Source organism: Malania oleifera, chromosome 5 (assembly GCF_029873635.1).
Source record: "Malania oleifera isolate guangnan ecotype guangnan chromosome 5, ASM2987363v1, whole genome shotgun sequence".
In the NCBI taxonomy this organism is placed as follows: domain Eukaryota; kingdom Viridiplantae; phylum Streptophyta; class Magnoliopsida; order Santalales; family Ximeniaceae; genus Malania; species Malania oleifera.
The window spans coordinates 76,427,053-76,451,203 of NC_080421.1; the positions used below are offsets into that span (position 1 = coordinate 76,427,053).

Below are 24,151 nucleotides of genomic sequence, written 5' to 3' on the forward strand. Positions count from 1 at the left end.
GTAAACCTGGAGTATTTATCAACAATGATGAAGGCATATTGCTTTCCTCCTAGATTTTGTGTTCTAGTAGGGCCAAATAAATCTAAGTGGATAAGTTCTAAGGGCCTACTAGTGGAAATGTGTTTCTTCTTTTTAAAACTTGTTTTAGTTTGCTTTCCAAATTGGCAAGCATCACAAATTTTGTCTTTTACGAACCTTGTGCTAGGTAGATCTTTGACGAAGTTCTTTTTAGCTAATTTAGATAAAAAATTCATACTAGTGTGTCCTAGTCTTCTATACCACAGCCAGCTAGCTTCATTTATGGTTGTTAAGCATGTGATTTCTTAAGATATTAGATTTTCAAAATTTATACAATACGCATCATCAACCCTATTAGCGGTGAATAAAACATCATGTTTTTCTCAATTTTCAACTATGCATTTTCTCTTGTTTAAAGATCATGTCAAAGCCTTTATCACTTAATTGACTTATACTAAGTAGATTATGTTTTAACCCATCTAGTAGTAAAACATCATCAATGGTTAAGGAGGGTTCTTTTCCTACTTTTCCAATACCGATAATTTTACCTTTAGCATTGTCGCCGAAGATGACATATCCACCATCTTTTTGCATTAGTGTGGTAAATTTTGATTTTTCTTTGGTAATGTGTCTTGAACACCTGTTGTCCAAGTACCATTTGTCTTTTAATGGAGTGGTCTTAAAGCACAACTTACAAGAAGGGTTCAAGGTGTTACTTTTGGTACCCAAACCTTCTTAGGTCTTTTTATTTCATGTTTATTTTTAGTTTTGACTCCATACTTTCTTGATTTTAACATTTTTCCTTTTAAATGGACATTCAAACTTTATATGTCTCTTTTTCTTACACAAGAAGCAAGTAGTGTGTTCATAAGCATTTGTGGAAGATATGTAGCATAATGTTTTGATTCTTTTACGAAGTATCCCATATAGAGATTCTTTTTCTTGTTGTTTTCAATTCTATTGTATCCAATTCCTTATTTATCTAATGACATTCTTTGTGTTCCAACCAGATTTTCAAAATTTTCTTTTCCTTTTGTGAAATTGTAGATGATATTGTCTTTATCCTCAATTTTACTTTTAAGGTTACTTATTTCTGAATCATTTTTACTTTCACCATTTACTTGCTGCTTTACTAAGTCTTGAGACATCTCATTTATTTTTTCCATGAGATCATCAATGTGTGAGTTCTTTTCCTTTTCAACTTATTTTGAAGTCTCAAGTTGGTTCTTGAGTATTTAATTTTGTTCTTTCAAAGCTAAGTTTCTTTTGGTTACTCTTATGAACCTTTTATGCAAAGTAAATAGTTCAGCCTAAATTTCTTTATTTGAAGGCATGCTTTCACACAAGTCACTATATGATTCATCACTAGATTCTTCATATGAGCTAGTGTAAGAATTTACCTCAGCATCTTTAGCCATGAAGCAAAGATTTGCCACATCTTGATCACTTGATTCGTTTTCTGATTCACTTGAACTTGTGTCATCCCATGTAGTAGTTTTCATCACCTTCTTTTTCTTCTTCTTGGCGTCTTTCTTAAGCTGTGGACAATCAGGCTTTATATGCTCAACCTTTTTGCAATTACAACATGTAGGAGATTCATTCTTGGTTTCCTTTTTGCTTGTTTCTCTTTTATCAGATTTCGAGCCTCTGAAATTTTGAGTAAATTTCTTATTTTTCTTGAAGAATTTTCCAAGTCTCCAAGTAATTAAAGCTATATCATCATCATCTAATTCATTGTCTTCTTCTTCTTCTTCACTAGAACTTCCTTTAGTAGCTTTAAGAGCTATTTATTTCTTGTGTTTGTTACTTTCAGAATTTCTTTCATTTATGGTCATCTCATATGTGAGAAGCGATCCAATCAATTCATTAAGGGAAGTGTTTTTCAAGTTTCTTCCTTCCTTAATTGTTGTGGCCTTAGGTTCCCATATTGTTGGAAGTCCTCTAAGTATTTTCCAGATCATTTCCTATGTGGAGTAATTTTTCCCTAAAGCATTTAGGGAGTTTATTATGTAGGTGAACCTAGTGTACATACTAGTGATGGTCTCATCAAGGTTTATCCTAAAAACTTCATACTCGCTAGTGAACATATCAATTCTACTATTTCTTATATCAACCATTCCTTCATAAGTTACTTCAAGTTTATCTCAAATTTCTTTAACTGATTTGCATCCTATAATCCTATTGAACTCATTCACATCTAAAGCATAATATAGTACATTCATTACACTAGAGTTTATTTGCAGCATCTTTAAGTCATTATCTGTCATCTCTTTTTCTTCTTTTGATATTTCTTTATTGTCTACGGTTTTGGTAGGAATGAGGTCACCATGTGTGCCAATTTTCCAAGTTTTTCCAATCCATGAATTGCAGGTATATTCTCATTCAGTGTTTCCAAAAGGTGTAGTTAACACCACAGAAGATAGGTGGTCTAAAGTAGGATTGACCCTCAGCAAAAGGAGATACACCTAGGTGTGCCATAGGGTCTTTATATAGCTTCTAGTTTAAAATTTACTACAACCTAGCGTTCTAATACCAATTGAGAATCTAGGTATACTCCCAATAGAGTTGGGGGGGGGGGTGAATTGGGATTTTAAAATTGAGTTATTTGCTTTATATTGCAAATTCCTTAGTTGAATTTTAATTTCATTAATATTTACTTTTAGTAATTAATCAGCCTTTACAATTACTATTCTATTGATAAACAATTTATATTCAACTCAAATTCTTAATATTGAAATCCAGCTGGTAAACTTCAAGAATCAAGTTAAGATAGTTTAGAAACAAATTTCAGCTTTTAAACTTAAACTCAGAATTTATTCTTTTACTTCAATCAATAAAATACATATTTTCAAAGATTTGATTTTGTAAAACTTTTAGTTCAAATTACCTTTTAGTTGTTTAATTTTTAAAAATCAGACTTTCATTGAAAATTTCAAATCAACCAACAATTTATAGTATGCTGATTTCAAATAATGATCAAAACCAAGATTCCAACAATTTCCAAAATTCAGCAAGATATAAAAATCATACACGCATATAATATTCTTGTAGAAAATTAAAGAGAGTAAGGAGAAGAGCTAAGAACCAGATTTTTTACAAGGTTCGCCCTGCAGCCTACGTCCTTGCCCCAAGCAACTGTTGTGAGGATTGCAACTTTTTTACTTAAGCAAAGTTACAACCTCTCTCCTTCTCAGGTGGAGATCCCTCTTTAACAAGAATACATCTTCTTGCTAGGCAACGATTCAACAACCCTGAATCGTCAAAAAGAACAATATAAAGAAGCAAACTTTATGTCGTACAATAGACACTCTCAGTTAGAGCAGATTTGTACAAGTTAAAGATCAAAATACTTCAGAAAAATAACAATATAATGAATGAAGCTCAAGAAGATATCACCAGGGATCAATCTTAGATTTGAAAATCTCAGTGAAAGAGCAAGAACCGTGAGTTAATCAGCAAGAACGTTCAGCAAAAGTATTCAACAAGATAGCTTTGAATGTATGAGAATTTGATTGATTGCTGATTGTTGGTATGTTTAATCCTTAGGTTTAATATGTATTTATAGATAGAAAAAATGAATTTTAATATTCCCTAAGTTACTTGCAGTCTTTCCCAAGTTTTCTCAAAGTTTGGGGGCTAAGTAATCAATTTTGGAAATTTTCTCTCACTGTTTTAAATTTTGAAAATACGAAGGTCAGTCGATTGTGATTCATAGGGTCAGTTGCTTCATTCTTTATAATTTAGCAAATTTTCAAACACAGAATAGGGTCAGACGCCAGTCGCCTGTCTCTATTCATCTATTCAGATTGTAACAACGTAAAAATTTCAGTCGCCTGATGGTATTTCATCAGTCACCTGATCTTGTTATGCGTATTCATTTTATTTAGCATAAATATGTTAGTCGCTTGATGGTAATACATTAGTCGTCTGTCTTTGGAAAACATATGTTTTCAAAAACTTTGTTTCCAAGAATTCTTTTAACTTTTATACTTGACATATTGAATTGAGACACTTGAAAATATTTTCTGGGGTTTTAGAACAGGTCTCTAAGTTAGTATTAATTCTTAAGAGTTCCAAACAATTATATTGAAATTTGTGAAGCACTTACATGAGACTTCTCAATGACTGACTTTTCTTAATCACTAAGTCTTCATGCATTGCTTTCATTCTTCATGTTTATCTTGACTTCAAGTTTCAATAGTCTTTAGCTTCATCATGTCCTCCCTCTATCTTTGAGTTCGAGCTTTCAAAAAACGTCTCAAGCACTTAATTTTGATTTAAAACACTTGAATCACTTGATCTTGATCTAAAACACTTGAATCACTTGTTCTTAATCTAAAACACTTGAGTCCTAAATCTTCCCTTAATCAAATATGTTAACTTCCTTTGATTTTTTATCATCAAAATAAGATTTTAAACCTTGTGAAGCCAACAAGAATAATTTTAGAAATTCAAAAATTTTAATTATAGCATGTTAAAGATTCTAAAATCATATGAAAAGGTAGTAAATTGAGCCATTAATTAAATGTTTTTTTAACCAAGTAAATTCATGTCTCACTTTTGATCTCCATTACTGTTATGCTCCTAATAGTAATTCATTTATTTATTAACATATGTTTACTGCCGTGAAACTGTTCTTCTTTTGAAGGTTAAACACAGCAAACTGAGTTGCAATCTAAAAATAGTACTAAAATTATAATAAAAAAAAAAAAAAAAAAGCCCCCTTGAAAGGAAATACCACCAAAACAATTATGCCACAAAATATTCACGTTACAAGCTATTGGTACTACAAAGTAAACTGTCTTCAGGCTTGTGCTGTACACCAAGGGATTTGATAATAACCCACCCCATCTCATCCCAATGATGGAAACAGAGGCATGCAAGAAACAACCGCACCAACACACTTGCAGTTTATCTGTTAACAGAGCACATCAGGACCCAACCTTTCTCCCATTGAAGAGTACAACAGGGCAAGCAGAAGCAGGTGCCGCATCTGATCATGATAACGTGACCACTGTCCTAATTCATGGTCAACTTTAAAACCACGGGACAGCATGAAAGAGTTGCAAACAGAGAACATCAAGTGCAGAGAGATGAATTCGCGTTTGAAGGTGTTCGAACTATTGAAATGTCTGTCAGAAATGAGTTATGTACAAATGGAACGCCAGCATTACAAAACAACCCCCACCCCCCCAGGACAGACTTATTCAATCGCATTATTGATGCAACTTGACTCAGTTCCTATAAGATTATGGCCGGAAAAATGGGGGAAATGAGTTTAATTTTACACGTAAAAAAAATGTTAATGAAAGGGGAAGAAAAGACTCACCAGCTTCATTTCCTATAATAACATGAATCAAAGAATGATGGGTAGAATTGGGTCAATTTATGCATATTATGTTGTGATTTCAACTACTTTATCTATTCATGTAAGTTGCATTCTTGCAAGTAAGGATGGTCATACTTCACATGTTTGCTCCAATAACCTTTGTATTTTCCGATTCCAACATCTAACCATGGCTTCAAGATTCCGTCATAGTGTATCACTGCTGCCCGCTCGAGGTTGCCAAGCTCCAATGTCGAGTCATGTCCCAGCCCAACTACATGCCATCTCCTGTCCAAAGCTGTTGTCTGGTTATAGAACGTAACCCAACCTAAGGGCAAACTCCCCGCCTTCCACAGTGGCCTTTCAAATCCCTGCAACCCCAGCACAACACACCTATTAAAATATTGCACACTTCTTAATGCAAATCAACATATGTGTACACATAGATATACTTTACAGAGACACAAACTACATCGAAATACAATCAATAAAACAACATGAGTGTTGCTTGATAAAATAAAATACATATGAATTAATGAACCTACAATGCAACAGCAAAAGCTTTCCTGAACCAACTTCTCATGGAAAAAAGAAACGAAAACAAAAGAAATGCAGTGCAGAAAAGACATCACAAGAGCTCATTTCATGTCTTCTATTTTGATGAAAAATTTTCTATTTTTATAGATTTTGATAGTTAGAATAGATTGGTTGTATTTATCCAATAACCTAATATAAACGAGTCGCTATTCCTTTAGTTTCTAGGGCATAATCATTATGTAGGAGAGATGGCCGAGTGGTTCAAGATGTAGCATTGGAACTGCTATGTAGACTTCTGTTTACTGAGGGATCGAGGGTTCAAATCCCTCTCTTTCCGTACCTTTACCCAATTCACCAATGTAACTGACTGAAATGTACCAAATTAAATAATGGATAGGCATAACCAGCAACTGGCATCCCCAACATCAGTTTCATCTCACGTCACGCCCTATTAAAGCATGCACCAGAAGCTGACGAACAGTTGAAATAAATAGTGCTTGTTGAAACATATGCAAGGGTATGCCAAAAACCATCTACAAAAACATGATTCCAGACGAAAACATGTTCTAGTTGCGTCCATGCTTGCACATGCACTTGTGTGTGTGTGTGTGTGTGTGTGTGTGTGTGTGAGAGAGAGAGAGAGAGAGAGAGAGAGAGATTAATCAATAATAATTACATTGAGAAACCAGAAAGGAAAGACCACCATAGCTTCAGGAAGATAGGAAGTGATCAATAATTAAACAGCTCAGAAAATTAAAAAGTTCTTCACATCTCCCCGACATAGGGACTTAATTGAAAATTTCTAGAAAAATCGTTAAATTGTAGAAAAAAAAAATGAACAAGACAGAATCATCCAACTGAGAGCACCTAGTGCCAAAGGTGGTTTCAAATTTTGATCTTAAGTAAAATTCCTAAGCTTCAATAGAATGGAAATTTCTATGTTGATATCAAATTTGGTTTTGAATTTAAAAAATAATTGAAATTAGTAGGAAGTGTGAAATTCTTCTAGGAAACTTTAGATACAATTAGCAGGCATAATAATGCAAGCTAGAACTAAAATATGGTGAAAATATACATCAAAGACAAGCCTGTGGTGCATAAGGTGCAATTTTTGCAATACAATAGTCAAGACTAAAATATATTCAAATAAAATAAGGTGGTATTTGGGATTATGGATTTTGGGGTTTGGATTTGATGTGTGGATTTGAAAAAATAATAATAAAAACAATTTTTTTGTACAATGTTTTATCCAAATCCACAAAAATGCAAATCCAAAGTCTCAATTCCATGCTCTCAGGATACAGGGTAAAAGAAATTCATAAACCAGTTATATCTTAATTGTTGTGCAAATACAACTATTTTGGCATAAAATGTTGTCACTAATATTTAAGTTCAATTTTCTTAAAATTTCAAAAGTTAGAAAGTTAATTCACATCCTTCTAATAATCTTAATTTTCAATAAGTAGAGGATTTATTAAGAGAAAATTTCAATTTCAATTTCAATTTTAGGTTTTGCTCAAATTTCAATTTCAAGGAAATCAAGTGTTCAAAGTCAACTTCTTAATCAATTTTCCAGAAATTTCATAATTTCAATAATTTCACCTAATTAGTGAAAATCTCAACAGAAATTTTGTTAGACAGAAATTAACAGACACTTTGATTTTGAGGGTAGTAGAAAACAGAAATTTCGAAGGAGATCACAATTTTGTGGAAATATAAGACCATGGTGTTTGATATATATAGTATAAAAAGAAAACAAAGGTGACTAAAATGGACAAGCATACAAGAATGCAGAAAATCAAGACAGGAAATAAATTCACATACCAATTGCAAATATTTCTCATAGACAGCAGTTAAGTTTCTTCTTCTCCACTTCCGCAGATCACACACATTCATCCCAAATGCCCATGTGCATGCCTTGACATCAAATTTCTTTGCTATTATAGGATCTGAGAAGTTAATAAGCATATCCAATCGACGAAATGGGGATGCCCCTTCTTGACAAGTCTCCACTACTCCAATTACCTTCCCCTTCATATCAAAACCCCAGAGTCGTGTAAGATCTCTTTTTACCACCACATCATGGTCAAGGAACAGAATCTTGTCCAGTGCAGGGAAAATATCTGGCAGATAGAAACGAAGATGGTTTAATGCAGAAGTATATCTGGGGTCACGAGAGCCTTGGTTCTTCAACTTTGAAGAAAAATCAGCAGGCAGCCATTTAAAATCGTCCATGCTTTGAATCTGGATTGCTGCTTTTCCAGGAGGATTTAGTAAGAACCACATTGAAATTGCTGGGAGATTAAGGGAATCAGTAACCACATGGAAAACAATTTTTTCTGGTTCCTGCAAACAACAAGAAAGATATTCATGTCATGTTTGAAGCATCATCAGGTCTTTATAATTTTACAGTCTGATCACATAACAGCCAGATTGAGTTTATTAGGAGAGAACATCTAGCTCTACTTACAATTCTTGGCCAGAACATATTTCTATGGTAAATACGGTCTCCAAAAACATGGAAAGAAATGTGCACAGTGACAAAAATCCGAAGTACAAGAAAAAAATAAAAGACACAATTGTTAATTTAGTCATTAGCCACATAAGAGATCCCAACCAAATCCATACACCATATATCAAGATAAGTACACAATGGTTACATTGCAATAGGAATACTTGATCTGGACTCAAAGACTAGACCAAATAATTAATATTAAAATGGCTATAAATGTTTCTATAATGAGTTTTAAATTTCTTTGAAAGAATCAATAGTCAACATTTTGTATATGGATATATGAAAAGATCCATGGAGAGTTGTGTTTTACTAAGATAAATATAATTGCATCAGCAAGTTGGCATCTTTATCACCACATTGCGGCTGAACATAAAGATTTTTATCCTATACATTAAGAGCATATATGGAAATTTTATGTGATGACAAAATAAATAGGAATTTATTTCAAACCATTTTGTTGTACACACCCCTGTCAAGACCAAAAGTTCTTGTCCGGTTTCAGGTGCTACTCATTGTACTTAACCTTGTGATTAAAAAGGCTACCACAGTTGCAGCCAGAGAAAATAATGATACGACAAAATAAATGTGGAACATAGCACAGAAAAGCAGCAGTTAGTTATAGAAGGGGAAAACACAATTTATTACCTTAAGTTTAACCTCAGGCGAAGATTTGTATGTATGGCCAAATGCTTTCATTATACAAATTGAAGTTAAAAAGAAAAGTCATAGCAATGGTGAAAGAAAGAGACCATGAAGAAAGTGAAAAAGAATGAAGTAGAAAACAGAAATCGTTCTTCAATATGGGTGGTAGTTATTTGACAAAATATGACTATCCATCCTTCTTTTTTGAAAAAAATAAAAAATTATATAGATGGAGAAAGAAAGGATAGTTTTAGCAATACAGAAGTACTTTTTGGGGGAAGACACAAGTGTACTACTTCCTTAATAGTGAAAAGAAGAGAGTATTCTGAAGAGTACATTAATTACTGTAACAAATGTTAAATGTACATGCAACTAAAAGATTGCTTTGTTTGGAATGGTTAGAGGTTTTCTTCCCTTTCTTTTTCGAAGGACACACTTAAAAATCTCACAAGAAACATAACAATACATTTCATATATTAAATGCAAACAGTTTAACCTGTGCCACTAGTATCTTTTGAATGTTCAAGATTATTTATATGTTCAAGAAATTGCCAACTTTATGTTATAAAAGAGTATTCTACAGAGGCTATTAATTAATAAAACAAATTTTATGTAAACTTTCATTTAATACCAATAATATCTTAGATGTGAGGATAATGGATGACTCAATGGCAAGGGCTCATCTACCCTATTCTTGATCAGGGGTCAACTTTACTATCCTCCTCCTCATTTATCTATTAAAAAATTATATGTTACATATGAACAGATGAAAATTGTGGTGAGTTACTGGGGATTATAATAGAAAGAAATCTGCATTTTTAATGTGTCACTGGGGGTTTGGTTTAAACTTTGTCTTAACATTGTCCCTTTTTTAAACAACTTTCTGAAGTGCCATTTATTATGGTTAGTGTGGCCTAACTATGTAGCTCAAGGTTGAAAATTATCCCTTAATCTCCTCAGTAACCAAATGAAAATTTTCCACATTAAAACACAATTATTCTTTCTTGCTTTAAAAGTTACTTTAGCAGGCTCCAAAATTTATCTGGTTTTTTTTTTTTCTTTTTTAATTCTTTCCTTTATAATAACAAAGCATTTCCTATGAGGTTCAATGGCTTTTCTTATCTGGTTATGCCTGTTACACAGGATTACCTAGGTTTTAAATTTCGCTTTTAAATAAAATTTCAAAGCTTCAAGAGTACTTTCGTTAGTAACCTTAAAACTGATGGAGGTTAATTGCAAAGAATGAATTTTTATGAACTTTAGATATTTGATAAACCAAAAAAAAAAAAAAAAATGCAGCTTTTAGAACTAAAATATTATGAATAAAATAGATCAATAATAGGCATGTGGTGTATGAGGTGCAATACCAGTGATATAATAATCAGTTAAGCAAAATTATTATGCAAATACAACTAATTTAAACAAAAAAAGGTAGAATAAAATGTTGTTGCTAAAGTTCAGTTTTGTATATAACTTCAAAAGTCTATAAGCAATCATTTGTATCCTTGCTGTAATAATCTTTATTTTCATTTAAAAAGAGGATTATTACAAATTTCAATTTAAGTTTTGAATTTCAAATTTCACCTTCAAAGAAATTTGGTTCCATATTAAATTTTGGTACACTCTGTGATGCACTCAATGTCCTAATCTTTTCACACACAGTCGGTTCCAAGCCAAGGTAATAGATGATGGTTGCATTAGGTAGCTGATAGCTAGCGTAAACTTGTCAGATCACTATGATATGAATCCTTACTAATTATTCGTTGGGGCGTCCCCTACGAGCGACACATTGCACTTTACCACCCGGGCGTGGTGAAAAGTGGGTAAGTGTGCGCTAAGTTACTGCCCCAAAGCAACATGTTCTGTCATTGTCTAAGTACAATGTCAAATATGTCAGGGTTCCTACATTATTCTGGACGTGGATAGGTATATAAGTTAGTTCAGGAGACTAGCATTAGATTAGCAACAAGGAAGAAAAATTAACATAATCTTCCTTCAAGAGATTAAGTGGGTAGGGCAGAAAGCTAAAAAAATTGAAAATCAAGATCCAAACTTTGGTACACTAAAAAGGAAAAACATAAGAATGAGGTAGGAATCATTGTGGACAAAGACATAAAAGATACTGTAGTAGATGTCAAAAGAGTAGGGGATAGAATCATAAAAATCAAAATGGTCTTAGGCCAAGAGATAAATGTTATTAGTGCATATGCTCCTCATATATGTTGAGTAGAAAACTTTAAGAGACAATTTTGCGAAGATTGAATAGTATTATACAAAGGATATTTGGGATTGGGAAAATTTTTATAAGAGCTTATTTGAATGGACACATTGGAAAGGAAAATAAAGATTATGAGAAGATACATGGAGGACATGGATATGGAGATAAAAATGAGTTTGGGGATATGATCTTTAGACTTCGCTATGTCATATGATTTTATTACAATGAATACTTGCTTTAAGAAGAGAGAATAACAATGAATAACCTTCAAGAGTGGACAAAATAAAAGTCAAATAAAATTTTGATTAATAAGGAGGGTAGATTGTTTATCATGCAAGGATTGTAAAGTTATCCTAGGTGAAAGATTAACTACAAAACATAGAGTTTTAGTGTTACATATATGCATTAAAAAATAGAATAGAAAGGATAATATCAATTAGTGCAAGAGAACTAGGTGGTGGAGCCTAAAGGGAGAAAATATAATAAAATTTAAAGATTAAATGATCAAAATGGTGATCGGATGATACCGGATGGTGTAAAACACAAACATGCTTTGGAGTAAGTTAGCTAGCACTATTAAAAAGATAATAAAAGAGATTTTAGGTGAATCAAGAGGAAGATTCTTGGTAGCAAAGAAAATTGTTGGTGGGATCAAGATGTCCAAAAAGCTATAAAGAAAAACAATTTGGTATAAAACATGGAAAAAATGTAGAAACATGGAAAACTTTGAGAAGTATAAGAGGCGAGAAAAGATACAAAAAAAAGGTAGTTAGTGAAGCTAAACATAGATCATTTATTAATTTATGTGCTAGATTAGATACAAAAGAAGGGGAAAGAGACATATTTAAATTTGCTAGATCTATAGAAAGAAGGAGCAAGGACTTCGGTAACGTAAAATGTATAAAAAGTGAGGATGATATTGTCTTTGTTAAGGAAGAAACCTAAAAGAAAGGTGGTGAAATTACTTTAGTAAGCTAATTAATGAAAATAAAATATAAGGCTAGGGAAAGGCTAAAAATATGAGATTTACTTGCAAAAATAGAGTTAGTAAAGTTAAGTTTGCATTAAAAAAATGAAAAAAAAAAAAGGGAAAAACTATAGGATCGAATAACATCCCAATTGATGGTTGGAAACGCCTAGGTGATAATGTAAGTATATAGTTAACTAATTTATTTAACACAATTATAAAAGTTAAGAAAATGTCTGACAAATAGAAGAAAAACACTTTAATACCTATATATAGAAATAATATATTTAAATTACAATAACTATTGTGGAATTAACCTTATAAGTCATACAATGAAAACTATAGGAAAGGATAGTTGAACCAATACTTCATATTAGAAACAAGGGTCTTAGAAAATCAATTTGGTTTTATGCTTGGGAGATCTACTATAGAAGTTATATATCTTTTAAGAAGATTAATGAAAAGTTTTGGAAAAGAAAAGGGACTTGCATGTGGTTTTTTTTTTTTTTTTGACTTAGAGAAAGTGTATGAAAGGGTATCTAGAGTAGTTCTATGGTGGGTTTTTGGAAAAAAAAAAAAAAAAAACGTACCTTGTAGGTATACTAATGTCATTAAGGATATGTGCAATAGAGTAGTGACTAGTGTTAGGACTACAAGTGGAGAGACTAGGGAATTTCCAATCACAATCGGTGTACATAAAATATTTGCTTTAAGTCCTTATCTTTTTGCTCTAGTCATGGATGAACTTACTAGGAGCATCCAAAATAAGGTTCCATGGTGTATGTTACTTGCAGATGACATTGCCTCGATTGATGAAACTAGGGGTGAAGTAGAATTTAAGTTAGAACTACCAAGAGAAGCTTTGCAATCAAAAGATTTTAGGATAAGTAGAAATAAGATAGAATATATGAAATTTAATTTCAAACATTGTAGGAGGAATATTGGAGAAAAGGTTAAACTTGATGGTCAAGAAATCAATAACACTAGTAGATTCGGATGCTTTGCATCCATTATGCAAGCTAAAGGAGAAATTGAAGAAGATGTACGTAATGCATAGAGTTAAAGCAAGTTGTGTAAAATGGATAAGTGCTTTGAGTGTGCTATGTGATCGTAGAATATATTTAAAATTAAAAGGGAAGTTCTATAGTATAGCTGTAAGACCAACTATGCTATATGGATTAGAATGTTGGGCAACTAAGAAATAGCGTACCGAAAAGTAAAAGTAGTTGAGATGAGAATAATAAGGTGCATGAGTGGTATAATGTTAAAAGATAAACTACGAGACTAAACATATTCGCAATAAGTTAGGCGTAGCACCTATAGATTTAAGTGAGGGGCGACTCAAATAGTTTAGGCATTTGCAATGTAGGACAAAAAGTGCACCAATGAGGAGGATTGAGCTACTGTGAAGGGTAGTATAAAGGGTAAGGATAGACCTAATATAACTTGGAATGAGATAGTAAGGATTTGACAGTGAATTTTTCAGAGGAAATTACCCATGATGATGCAAATTGGGGGAAAAGGATTCATGTAGCCGACCCCACCTAGTGGGACTGAAGGCTTGGTTTGTTGTTATTGTTGTTTATTACGTTTTGGATAAAATTCTTTTGAAATTTCACGATTTCAATAGATTTGTTCATGTGTTGTAAAATTTTGATGGAAATTTTGTTGGAATGAAATTGGCTGCCATTTGACTTTTAGGGTGGTGGAAAGCTGAAATTTTGACAAAATTTTGTTAAATTCATGGAAATTTGAAACCATGAAATCTCATCTTTGCAGGAGCTTGATAGCTAGAGTAACTTGGACAAATTAAAAACCACATTTTGGGCATCACCAATGGTAAGCATATAACACCTGCCACGCCAAAATCGCCAGAGTTAGAAAGGCCCAAACAGGCAGCACTGCTAGAATGAAGTATGGCCAGACCAGCCCGAAAGAACCAAGAGCAAAAGTGTGACAGGATAATAAGGAAGACAGAAAATATTAACAGGTAGATAATGCGACAGGTGGAAGGAATAATTTCCTTGATATCTAGAGTAGCTTAGACAAATTGAAACCCACATTTTGGGCATCACCAATGGTTAGCATATAACACCTGTTACTGTGTCACACCACACATTGCCAGAGTTAAAAAGGCTTAAACAGGCAGCACTGCCAGAATGAAGAATGGCCAGACCAGCCCCAAAGCACCAAGAGCAAAAGTGTGAGTGGATATTAAGGAAGGCTGAAAATATTACAGGTGGATATGCAACGGGTGGACAGAATAATTTTCCTTTTCCTGATTGTTCCACTGTAAAATATAGTGCAAATATTAACAGGTGGATAATGCAAAATAGATTAAGTATTCCCTCTATCAGAGCTGTTCTCAAAGCATGAGCATACATAAAGATAACTTACAATTGCAGCAGCCATGGTGCTATGAACTATGACAGAGTAAGGAGGGGGAAGAAGTAGATGCGGCCATGATAGCACAGTGGTAGTATTGCCATCAGGATCAAGTGGAAAAGGAGAAGAGGCAGCCTTATCCACTGGCAAAAAATGTGGAGGTAATGCTATAACAGCAGCCTAGAAAATTTCAGTCCTAAAATTCTATGAGTTTCTTCAACAGAACTTGTAAATAACAGAAAAGAAGAAGAGAAAACAGCATGGTCCACTGGGAAAAAAAGGAGGTTGATACCCCAACAGTGAAATAAAAATTTTTCCCCCCAACATTGTTTGCAATTTCTTGTAGAAGTAATGTAACACACCAGGATAATGGATGTTGGCACTTGTAAATGCATGAAACTACTTACCCTCGGTTATGAAATTGGCCCACATTCAACTTGAACAAAATAATGAATTAATTGTTTAGTATCTTATGTTTGCACCATTACAGGAGATCAAACTAATAGCACACACTTGACTCATTGTGGAGACACATGGTGGGATATTCCTGCCAATCTCGGTCTTAGGATTTTCTAGAGAGACCCAGTCTGGTAGGCTCAAATTAGGTTCATTAAAGGGAGTTCCAACTCTCAGCCTTTTCCCTAGGCCACTCAAGGATTTGCCACCTGTCTTCTATGACATGTGTCCTCCTCCTTCTCACCTTGACCATGTGACGTGGCTCCATTTTCCAGAAATTCATCTCATTTCACTGGTTGAGACCTGAAATGGGATTCTTTTATTGGAGGTTGACAACTCACTTCTCACACATAAATACCCCTGATCAAGCTTCAGCAAGGTTCATTTGATACTTGAGCAATTTCTCTCCCCCTCTCTATCTCTCTCTCTCTCATATAAATCCAACTAACTTTTGGAATTCCTCTAGCTCAGGGAATTTATCCAACCATGAGAATCCTTTCACCTGCCCCCATTCATGCTTGAGCTTCATACTTCCTAGGTATTGATTAGTTTTCCTCTTTGGATCCTCTTTACAACATCCTTACTCGTGCACAATGCGCACTCATCTTTTTTCAAGAACTCCAAAGTTTTGTAGAATCCACTAAGGAGAGTGTGGCTGTGTAGGGAGTGGCCAAAATAAAGTTAGATACTCAAATAGAAGCTTCCGAAACTCAACCTATTGCAGATGCTAAGAACGGGGAGAAGGTTTTTACAAGCAGTGGAAACTCAAGGCTACATTACTTTTGCTAAATTTCCTACTTCGCATAATTTTCTTTCCAACATTTACAAGGTATGATACACAAGAATTTATTTGAAGGATTCCTTATTTTCCCTGGATTATGAAATTGGTGCACACTGAACTTCTATGTGCACAATAATGAATTAATCATAAACTACCTTCAAGTTTGCAACCTTGCAGGAGGCTCAAATTCGTAGTGCGCAAGCTTAGAATTCGTAATGGAGACATGCAGTGAGGTCTCCCTACCAATCCAGGTCCTTGAATAATCTAAAAAGTGCTAGCTTGGTGGGCTCAAATCAAGTTAATCAAGAGAAGTCTCAATCCCCTTAACCTTTTCCTAGGTTGATTAGTTGTCCGTCATATGTCGCTTGTGACATGTCCCTTTTCTCCTTGCTCATCCTAACCACATGTCACCTCTCTCCATTAGGCCAACAATTTATCTGTGTATTGGTTGGGATCAAATGTGACATTCTCTTATTGGAGGATGACAACTCATATGTTTGCCTCCCCCATATAAACACCCCCAACCGAGCTTTACTGTGGGGGGGGGGGGGGGGGTGTGTGGTCTCTATTAGCACTTAAGCAACCAATCTCTCCCTCTCAAAATCCACCCAACTCTTGGAATTTCTCTAGCTCAGGGAATCTCTCCAACCATCAGAATTCTTTCACTTGCCACCACTTAAGCTTCCTAGAGATTACCTGGTTCTGCTCTTTTGGACCCTTCTTAGACCATCTATTACTTGTGTACAATACAAACTCTCCTCCCCTTTTAATAAGCCCCTCTACACCATCCCAAAAATGGCATGGAAAATTTCTCCCCAACAAATGCTCTTAATTTAGTGGATAAAACTTGTAAATAACTCAAGGAGGAGCAGCAGCAGCAGCAAGTTGACGTTGCCTAATGAAAATTGTCTGAATTTCTTGTAGGAGACGACGCTGCCCGATATGGTAGAAAAAAAAAGGAGGTTTCTGCTTCACAGTAGCACCATAAAATATTCCCCAAAAAACACACTTGATTTCCTGTACACGACTCCATCTAAAATGGTGGTTACTGCTCCAAGTGCTACAATTATTCTCCCCAAAGATGCTCTCATTCTTTCAGTTTCTTAGAGGTGACGAGGTAGCACAGTGCCAGAATAAATGGAGGCTGCTGGCCCGACAGTGGCATAGAAATTTATTCCCAAAAGTGCTCTCAATTTCTTGCCAAAAACTTGCAAATAAGTGGATAAGGTGGACAAATAGTATGGTTTTATTAAATTCAAGGGATTTGAAGCATGAGTAAATAAATAAGTGATAGCTTAGAGACATAAAATGAGAAACTTATCATCTGGCTTGAGGTGCAACTTATCTTATTTTACCCAGTGATTAAAAAGGCAACAAGAGTTGCTGTGAGAGAAAAGAATGAAAGAGAAAATAAGTGCTAAATATAAGCACAGAAAAGCTACAGGCTGCAGTCGTAGGAGGGAAAAACAAAATTTGTTATCTGTAAGGCATTTAACCTTGGACAAAGATTCTTATGCATGGTCAAATGCTCTTCTTAAACAGGTCAAAATTTAATTAACACAGAAATGGCGAAAAAAAGGGATGACAACATAGTGGAAAATAGAAACTACCCTTTGAACACAGATGGTAGTGTGACAAATTATGACTTACTTTCCTTACCCCTCCCCCCCCCCCCCAAAAAACCCTCCCCCGTTCTTTTTTTTTTTTCCTACTTTGGTAGATTGACAATGTGATGATAATTTACATAATCAGGCAGTCTCTTTTGAGGGAGGAAACAAAGTGCCTGAGTAGTACGTTAATTAGAGTGACAAATGTTTAATTTACTTGCAAAAAAGCCTTATATTTTATGTTACATAAGGGAAAAGAAATACTGGCTTTTAGGAGCGATTGAAAATTAAAAAAACAAAAAAAGCACATACAAACCTGAAAATTCTCAAGCAACATACCAATACATCTCATATATTACTTATAACTGCAAAAGTATTTCCCATTCAGCTACAGCACCTTTTGAATGCTCAAAATTTTTCAAATGCTCAAGAAATTGTCAAATTTATGTTATAAGAGAGTACTATGCAGAGTTCATTAATTAATCTAACAACTGTTATATATGCTCGCATACAAGGGCCGATAGTAAATATTAGATCCAAACTGGATAAATATTTTATACCTGATTTTCATGAAACGGATGTTATTTATTTCATATTCATCAGATTTATTGAATTTAGGCCTTCTGTGAAAGTGCATGTTATTTATTATGTATTCTCCAGACCTATTGAACTACTTTAATAATGTACAATGCAACAACACAAATTGATATATCTCAAATAAAAGAAATAACTTTGCCGTGCAACTATATAATTTTACATAAATGCTCAAGAAGCTGCCAAGAATATGACACATAAGAGAATTCTCCAGATTTAAATTAATGCAGAAATGTAAAATTTACTACCCTCTAGAGTTCATTAGTGTACATTAGACGCAAAGGAGTGAGTAATTAGAGCCTTAAATTTAATGGAATCAATCATAGTCACTAGAAAACATTAACACCTAAGAAAATTGCAAATTTGTACAAACATTCAGAAACAGGGTACATTTTTCGTCAGTAGTTTCCATATGATGCATTTTAATTAATGTATAGCATTATTGCATTATAATTGTATACAGTCATTATCACTCTTCTTCACCAAAGACGATTTCTTTCACAAATGAGAAACAACTCCATAACCTCATTTAAATGTAGAAAAGCCAATACACATCTTTCAACAATAAATCTAAGCAAACCCCTAATGTACCACAATCATTGTCATGTGTTCTGCATTTAGATATAATATAAGTTGATTAATGCTTTAGTCTTTACAACATTTTGTCTTAAAACTTCCTGTGTACTTTGCAATACACAGAACAATTGCAACAGACAAAAGATTATACAAAACATGTGCCACAAGATATCAATGCATTACAAAATTAAACAGTTCACAAAGTGATAATTCACATAAAAATGCAGAATATATGGCTCTTTGCAAAGTTCACTATCAAACAATGATGGACACCATTAAAAGTCTCCCAAAAAATTCAGCCTCATTAAACTAATTACTTTGCCCTAATAATAAAAATTTATTGGACAGAAAGTTTTCTGAATTCGCCAACCTTGGATTTTTAAGGATGCTAATTATCATATGTTAAGAATCATCCAAGAAGAATGATGAGCAAAATTGGAAACTAGTTAAATGGTACCCCATTACGCTCAGCATTCTACTAATTCTCTTCCCTTTTCATACATACCTTCGATTAGGAAAATTAGATTCCTTCTAAAATTAAGCTTACACTTAAGACTGCAATCCTTAATAGGCTTCATATAAAATGATTTACTTCAGAGGAAAAGGCCAAAGAAAGCATTATCTCATGATATGTGTGGCGTTGCCTTGTTATTCGAACGAGAGACTTGTTTTCGATTTTTCTTGTAGCATTCCTTATCTTGGGATGTATGGAGTAATTTGTTATTTATTTTTGGGGAGCAATGGGTTTGTCCATTTTCCTTGAAAGGCTAGTGTGCTCATCATTTAAAGGGTTTCGGGAATGTTAGGCAGTCATTTGGTCTATTTAGTTGGGGCATGATGCTAAAATTTTAAGGGATCTTGTACTCCTGCCAGTTCCATGTGGAGTAGGGAAGTGCTTGTCACTTTGCCTTGGTGTTCTATGAGAAGCTTTCTCAGAGGATTTTCTCCGAGCTGCACACAAAGGGAGAACTTTGCTTCCTTAATCTTGTGATACTGTTTAGATTTCCATCATTTTATTGTCTTTTTTTTTTTTCCCCTATCATCTTGAGGATGCCTTGTCCTCCTCTTTGCATCACCTCCCTTGCCCATTTCTTAATTTTTTTTTTTATATAATAGCAATATTTTAAAAGCGGAAAGAGTAAGGTGAGGCATTTTAACCCTTAAGGGGTGAGGCAAAAGCCTTAAGGCGTTGGGGCGTAAGCCTTTTGAGAATTTGTTTTTAAGATAAAAATATGTAAATAAATTATATGTATTATAAAAATCAAGAAAAAAAGTAAGAAAACCACAAATATAATATAAAAAAGAAAATTAGATATACTTTGCAAACTGCTTGTTGGGCATTCAAAAATTGCTAACTTGAGTACATGACTTTAATCATGACGTGATAGCTATACTATAAGTTCAAACTATTTTCATGATCTAAGATACGACTCTCAGTTATTTTTTGGAAAGATTTGAGGTTTAAGACATTGCTTTTAAACAAACATGTAGTTAAAATTTTCTAACCAATTCTAACTTGAGAATCACACACCCAAAAGGCATAAGATTCAACTAAAAAAGCTCAAAAGGCGTGCCTTTCAGAAAAAAAGCGTAAGCCTCGACAAGCGATGCGTTAGCCTTTTTGAAATTTGGTATTTTAGATTGAGCCTCAAGGCGAGCCTTGATTGAGCTTGTTAAAACACTGTATAATAGTATTAATAACAACGACAACAACAATAATAAGCTCAGCAGTTTACCATAGCAGCAGAGATGGTCGAGTTCACAACAACTGCAGAAGCAAGAATATTGTCTGAAAAGACAACAAAGTGATAGAGATCTGGATCATAAAATTTGTGTTGGCTAGGGAGCTCCCGCTCCTCAGGCTGCAAAGCAAAGTATTCAGCAATCAGCCGCATAGAAAGGCAATGAAGTCCTTTGGGGGTAGTCCTTGAAGCAAGATGGACTAGATATGCTGCTTCATTCTTCTGTGTTCGGGCTTGTTCTTCTGTGTTATATGTCATAGCTCGGAGCTTAGCAACCATGGCAGAGCAGTCATTATAGACATGACCAGCTTTTGACAAGGTAGCCTCCATGGATCTCATCTTCTGCAGAGTACTGCAAAGTAGACAGCTCTTTAGATCACAAGTTGAATTATCTGTTGGTCCTTGCATAATCAGAGCTTATCATAATTTATCAAATATATAAAGATATTGCATAATCATTTCAAATGCACTAACTAATCAGAAATTTGAATCCCCCTTAAACACAATCCTAATTTCCTAGTTCTGTTGTTTAAATGCAAGAGAATGAAAAAATTTAGTCATACCTCCTTGACATATCCGAATCCTTGGTGGCTCCACCCAGTGCTCGCCCTACCTCTTTCATTCTTGTTTTCAACTCTTTTACTAAATGAGAACTGCTCTTTGGGGGTGCAAAGGTCAGGTACGTTTTGGCCCTAAGCAACTGATCTTTTATCTCTTTTACCTTTTCATCTGTGGCCCTTTGTGACCGAGACTGAACATTCTGATCATGTTGAACTTTTGCCTGACCAGAATGATCCTTCTACCAAAGCCAAATCAAAGTATCATGCTTAATCCAGAGACTTTATTGAAGGAAAAAAAAAAAATTATAACATACAAACAAATGTACAACTTCTATTGAATTTCAAACCCTAAAAGGTTAAAAAAAAAAATTCATTTCTTCTTTCCAAAATTAAGTACAATCTTTGTGTGTGTGTGTGTGAATGTGTGTGTGTGTGTGTGAGAGAGAGAGAGAGAGAGAGAGAGAGAGAGAGAGAGAGAGAGCACACACATGCATACAAAATTACAAATGTTAAGACAATCATGGCCAGGCATGTTATATCAAGGGTTCCAATAGGTCAAGCAACAAAAAGGACTCAATTCTACAACACCTCCAATTGTCCTAACTTCTAAATGTTTACATTTAGCATGTTAGAAAAACATTATAAGTTGACAACCACTTCAAACACCAAATTGTTTTCAAACAGGAATCACGTATTTGAAACAAAATAATGCTTCACTACTCTTTCTTTTTCGTGGTTTTCTGTTACAAATTATATGGATATGTTAAGAGCCATATGACAGATGGAACACACCAACTGAAGTCATATAATCCATTAGAATCATAATAGACTACCACAATTATGCATCCAATGTCTTCAGTGGGTCTCATCTTAGGAAAATTTCATTTTGCAAACTAATTGAATCCTTTTCACTGTTAGAGACAGTTGAAACTCTGCCAAAAGCACCCTTGGATACCCATTCCCACTGTCAATGGCTTTTATTCTGACAACAGGCAGCCCGATTCACCTTGTAACAGCTTCCCACTTTACTCTAGGTAGTCATCTCTTAAACCTGCTCCAAGTCCAAACGTCACAGACATGGCAACTAAGCAAATGCTGCCAAACTAATGGAACTCGCAGTTTGGGAAGGTTTTCCCCTAGTGACAGGTAGTGATCACCATTGAGGTGGTTGAAACTCTGCCAAAAGCAGCCTTCTCCTGGGAAGCCATTCCCACTGTCAATAGCTATTGTTATAACAATACGCAAAATTTTTCACCTTGCGATGGCTTCACTTTACTGTAGATGGCCTTCTCTTAGGTATTTCTTTCCATGATTCATACCCTAGACATCGAACCTGCTCCAATAGCCCTTTTTACCTTGTAATGGCTTTGGTTTGATGGTCTTGCTTTCCATGAATCATACCCTAGATATTGAATCTGCTCCAATACCAAATGTCACAGCTGTGGCTGCTAAAAAAACACCTGAAAAGGCAAATCCAGCTCTATAATCTGTTGGCACATAACCACATTGTCATGACCATGCCTCTATACTTGGCCTCATGCAATACCAAATTGATTTGACGGATTTATTGTCCCAAAATGAGTGATTTTAAATAAATAGGATCCAAGGGTCCCAAAAGTCACTTCATTCATGAACTTACAGAATGCACCACACAAATGCCAAGGAAACCAAAGTCACGTAACCAGAAAAACCACATGATGGCTATCCAGCCTATCCACTCTCTTGACAAAAATAGTAAATATATAACAACTTCACAACGTGTGGAATTTCTGAACCCCTAAGAAACTTTTAACATTGCACTCCCCTCACAAAAGGTTTTGAAGGAAAAGATGAATAACTTTTCTGTTAAACAATAAACAACCCCCTTGGTCACTTAATTGATCCACATAATTCCTATTTATCCACATAAAGATGCCTTTGTTCAAACTCACAGCAGAAATACATGGTAGAAATCAGATCAACATTCTTTACTGCAGTCAATACTACGACCTCCCTCAAATGATCATTAAATAAGAACACAAAATGTCATACCTTCCCTCCAAATATGTAAAATTTCTTCCATTTTTTCTGATTTCTTTCTTTATCTTCATTTGTTCCTGAAATTTAATTCAGGTGCAAAACAGATTCAGATATACAACAAAATAATAAAGCATCATGCGGAATTGATATTTACTCAATGACACTGACCATCTCTTTCCACGGAATTAACCCTCCCTGCAGCACTAATGGATTCCTCTGCTTCAAGATTCAGATTAGAAGAATTGTAATTGACTATAGAATTTAAATCTCCATCCTTGTAAACAAATAGGGGTGGCTCTTTCAAGCTTTCATCAGCTTCCTGAATACAAATGACACCCAGTGCCATGAACACAAGTTATTAAGCAAATCCATACTACAACGTTAAAGCAAGATAATATAGTAAACCAATACAATTTAGATTACCAGCTCAATCGATCTTAGGTGCAAAGCATCTGTCCTGTATTTCTGCATTAAAAAAACAAAAATCACCATAAGTTTTAACAAACTAAATCTATGCTACTGAGATAGTGGGAAAAAGAAATAACCAAAGATTGATTTGTTTTCAAAAATCTTTTTCACAGTATTTACAAAACCTCCAATAAACCTCAACAAAACAACCAGGCATTGTTAGTTTTTTGTTTCTAAAAACCAGAATACATAAGTTTTAAAGTTATCTCAGCAGCCAAACGAGAGCTTCAATTGAACAAAAAAATTATTAAAAAAAAAAAAAAACAGAAATCTGAGAGAAGAGATTCATACAATATTATTCAAATCCTCTATAAACTCGTTCCGTCCTGCGACACCAGATTCACAAAAATATCACAAATCTAGGGATCAAGGAACACGAATCCATAACTAATTGAATTTTAATTGATAAAATTTACATAAAAATAAAACAAATTACCAGGAGAAGCGAGACCCTTGAGCCTGCTGGAGACCAAAACAATAGGTGCCAACACAGAAACACCGAGAAGGAAGAGGATGAGAATCCTCTGCCATCGGCGAACCTGCTTCATCAACGCACTCTAGGGCTCGCTCCGGGCGTCTTGATTTTCCCGAAACATCTGCGGGGTTGGATATCAGGGAGAGAAAGTTAGGGTTCACTATTGGCGCATCGGTGGAATTGAGCTTCCATATTTGGAGAAGTCGAACGCGCAAGGCAGTGTTTTTAGTTTTTCGTTTTTCGGAAAATTGAACTGACAAATTTT

The 24,151-nt window shown here is 34.4% G+C and overlaps 1 protein-coding gene across 1 annotated transcript; it reads right to left on the reverse strand.

The window, feature by feature from the left end:
• Positions 1–4,742: 4,742 nt before the first annotated feature.
• Positions 4,743–24,151, reverse strand: LOC131156301 (probable galacturonosyltransferase 6). Its single transcript, XM_058109873.1, has 9 exons — positions 23,848–24,151; positions 23,703–23,737; positions 23,367–23,408; positions 23,112–23,262; positions 22,956–23,020; positions 20,928–21,163; positions 20,359–20,716; positions 7,706–8,227; positions 4,743–5,715 (listed from the first exon to the last, which is right to left on the reverse strand). The coding sequence occupies exons 1-9, from the start codon at positions 23,957–23,959 to the stop codon at positions 5,440–5,442; spliced, it is 1,797 nt and encodes a 598-aa protein (XP_057965856.1). The 5' UTR covers positions 23,960–24,151; the 3' UTR covers positions 4,743–5,439.

Excerpts from the sequence above, each read along its gene's own strand:
- LOC131156301 (XM_058109873.1), bottom strand. The coding sequence starts at position 23,959 with ATGAAGCAGGTTCGCCGATGGCAGAGGATTCTCATCCTCTTCCTTCTC. Across the intron at positions 23,738-23,847 it reads CAAGGGTCTCGCTTCTCCTG|GACGGAACGAGTTTATAGAG; the intron begins GTAATTTGTTTT and ends CTGGTGTCGCAG. Across the intron at positions 23,409-23,702 it reads TAGAGGATTTGAATAATATT|AAATACAGGACAGATGCTTT; the intron begins GTATGAATCTCT and ends TTTTTAATGCAG.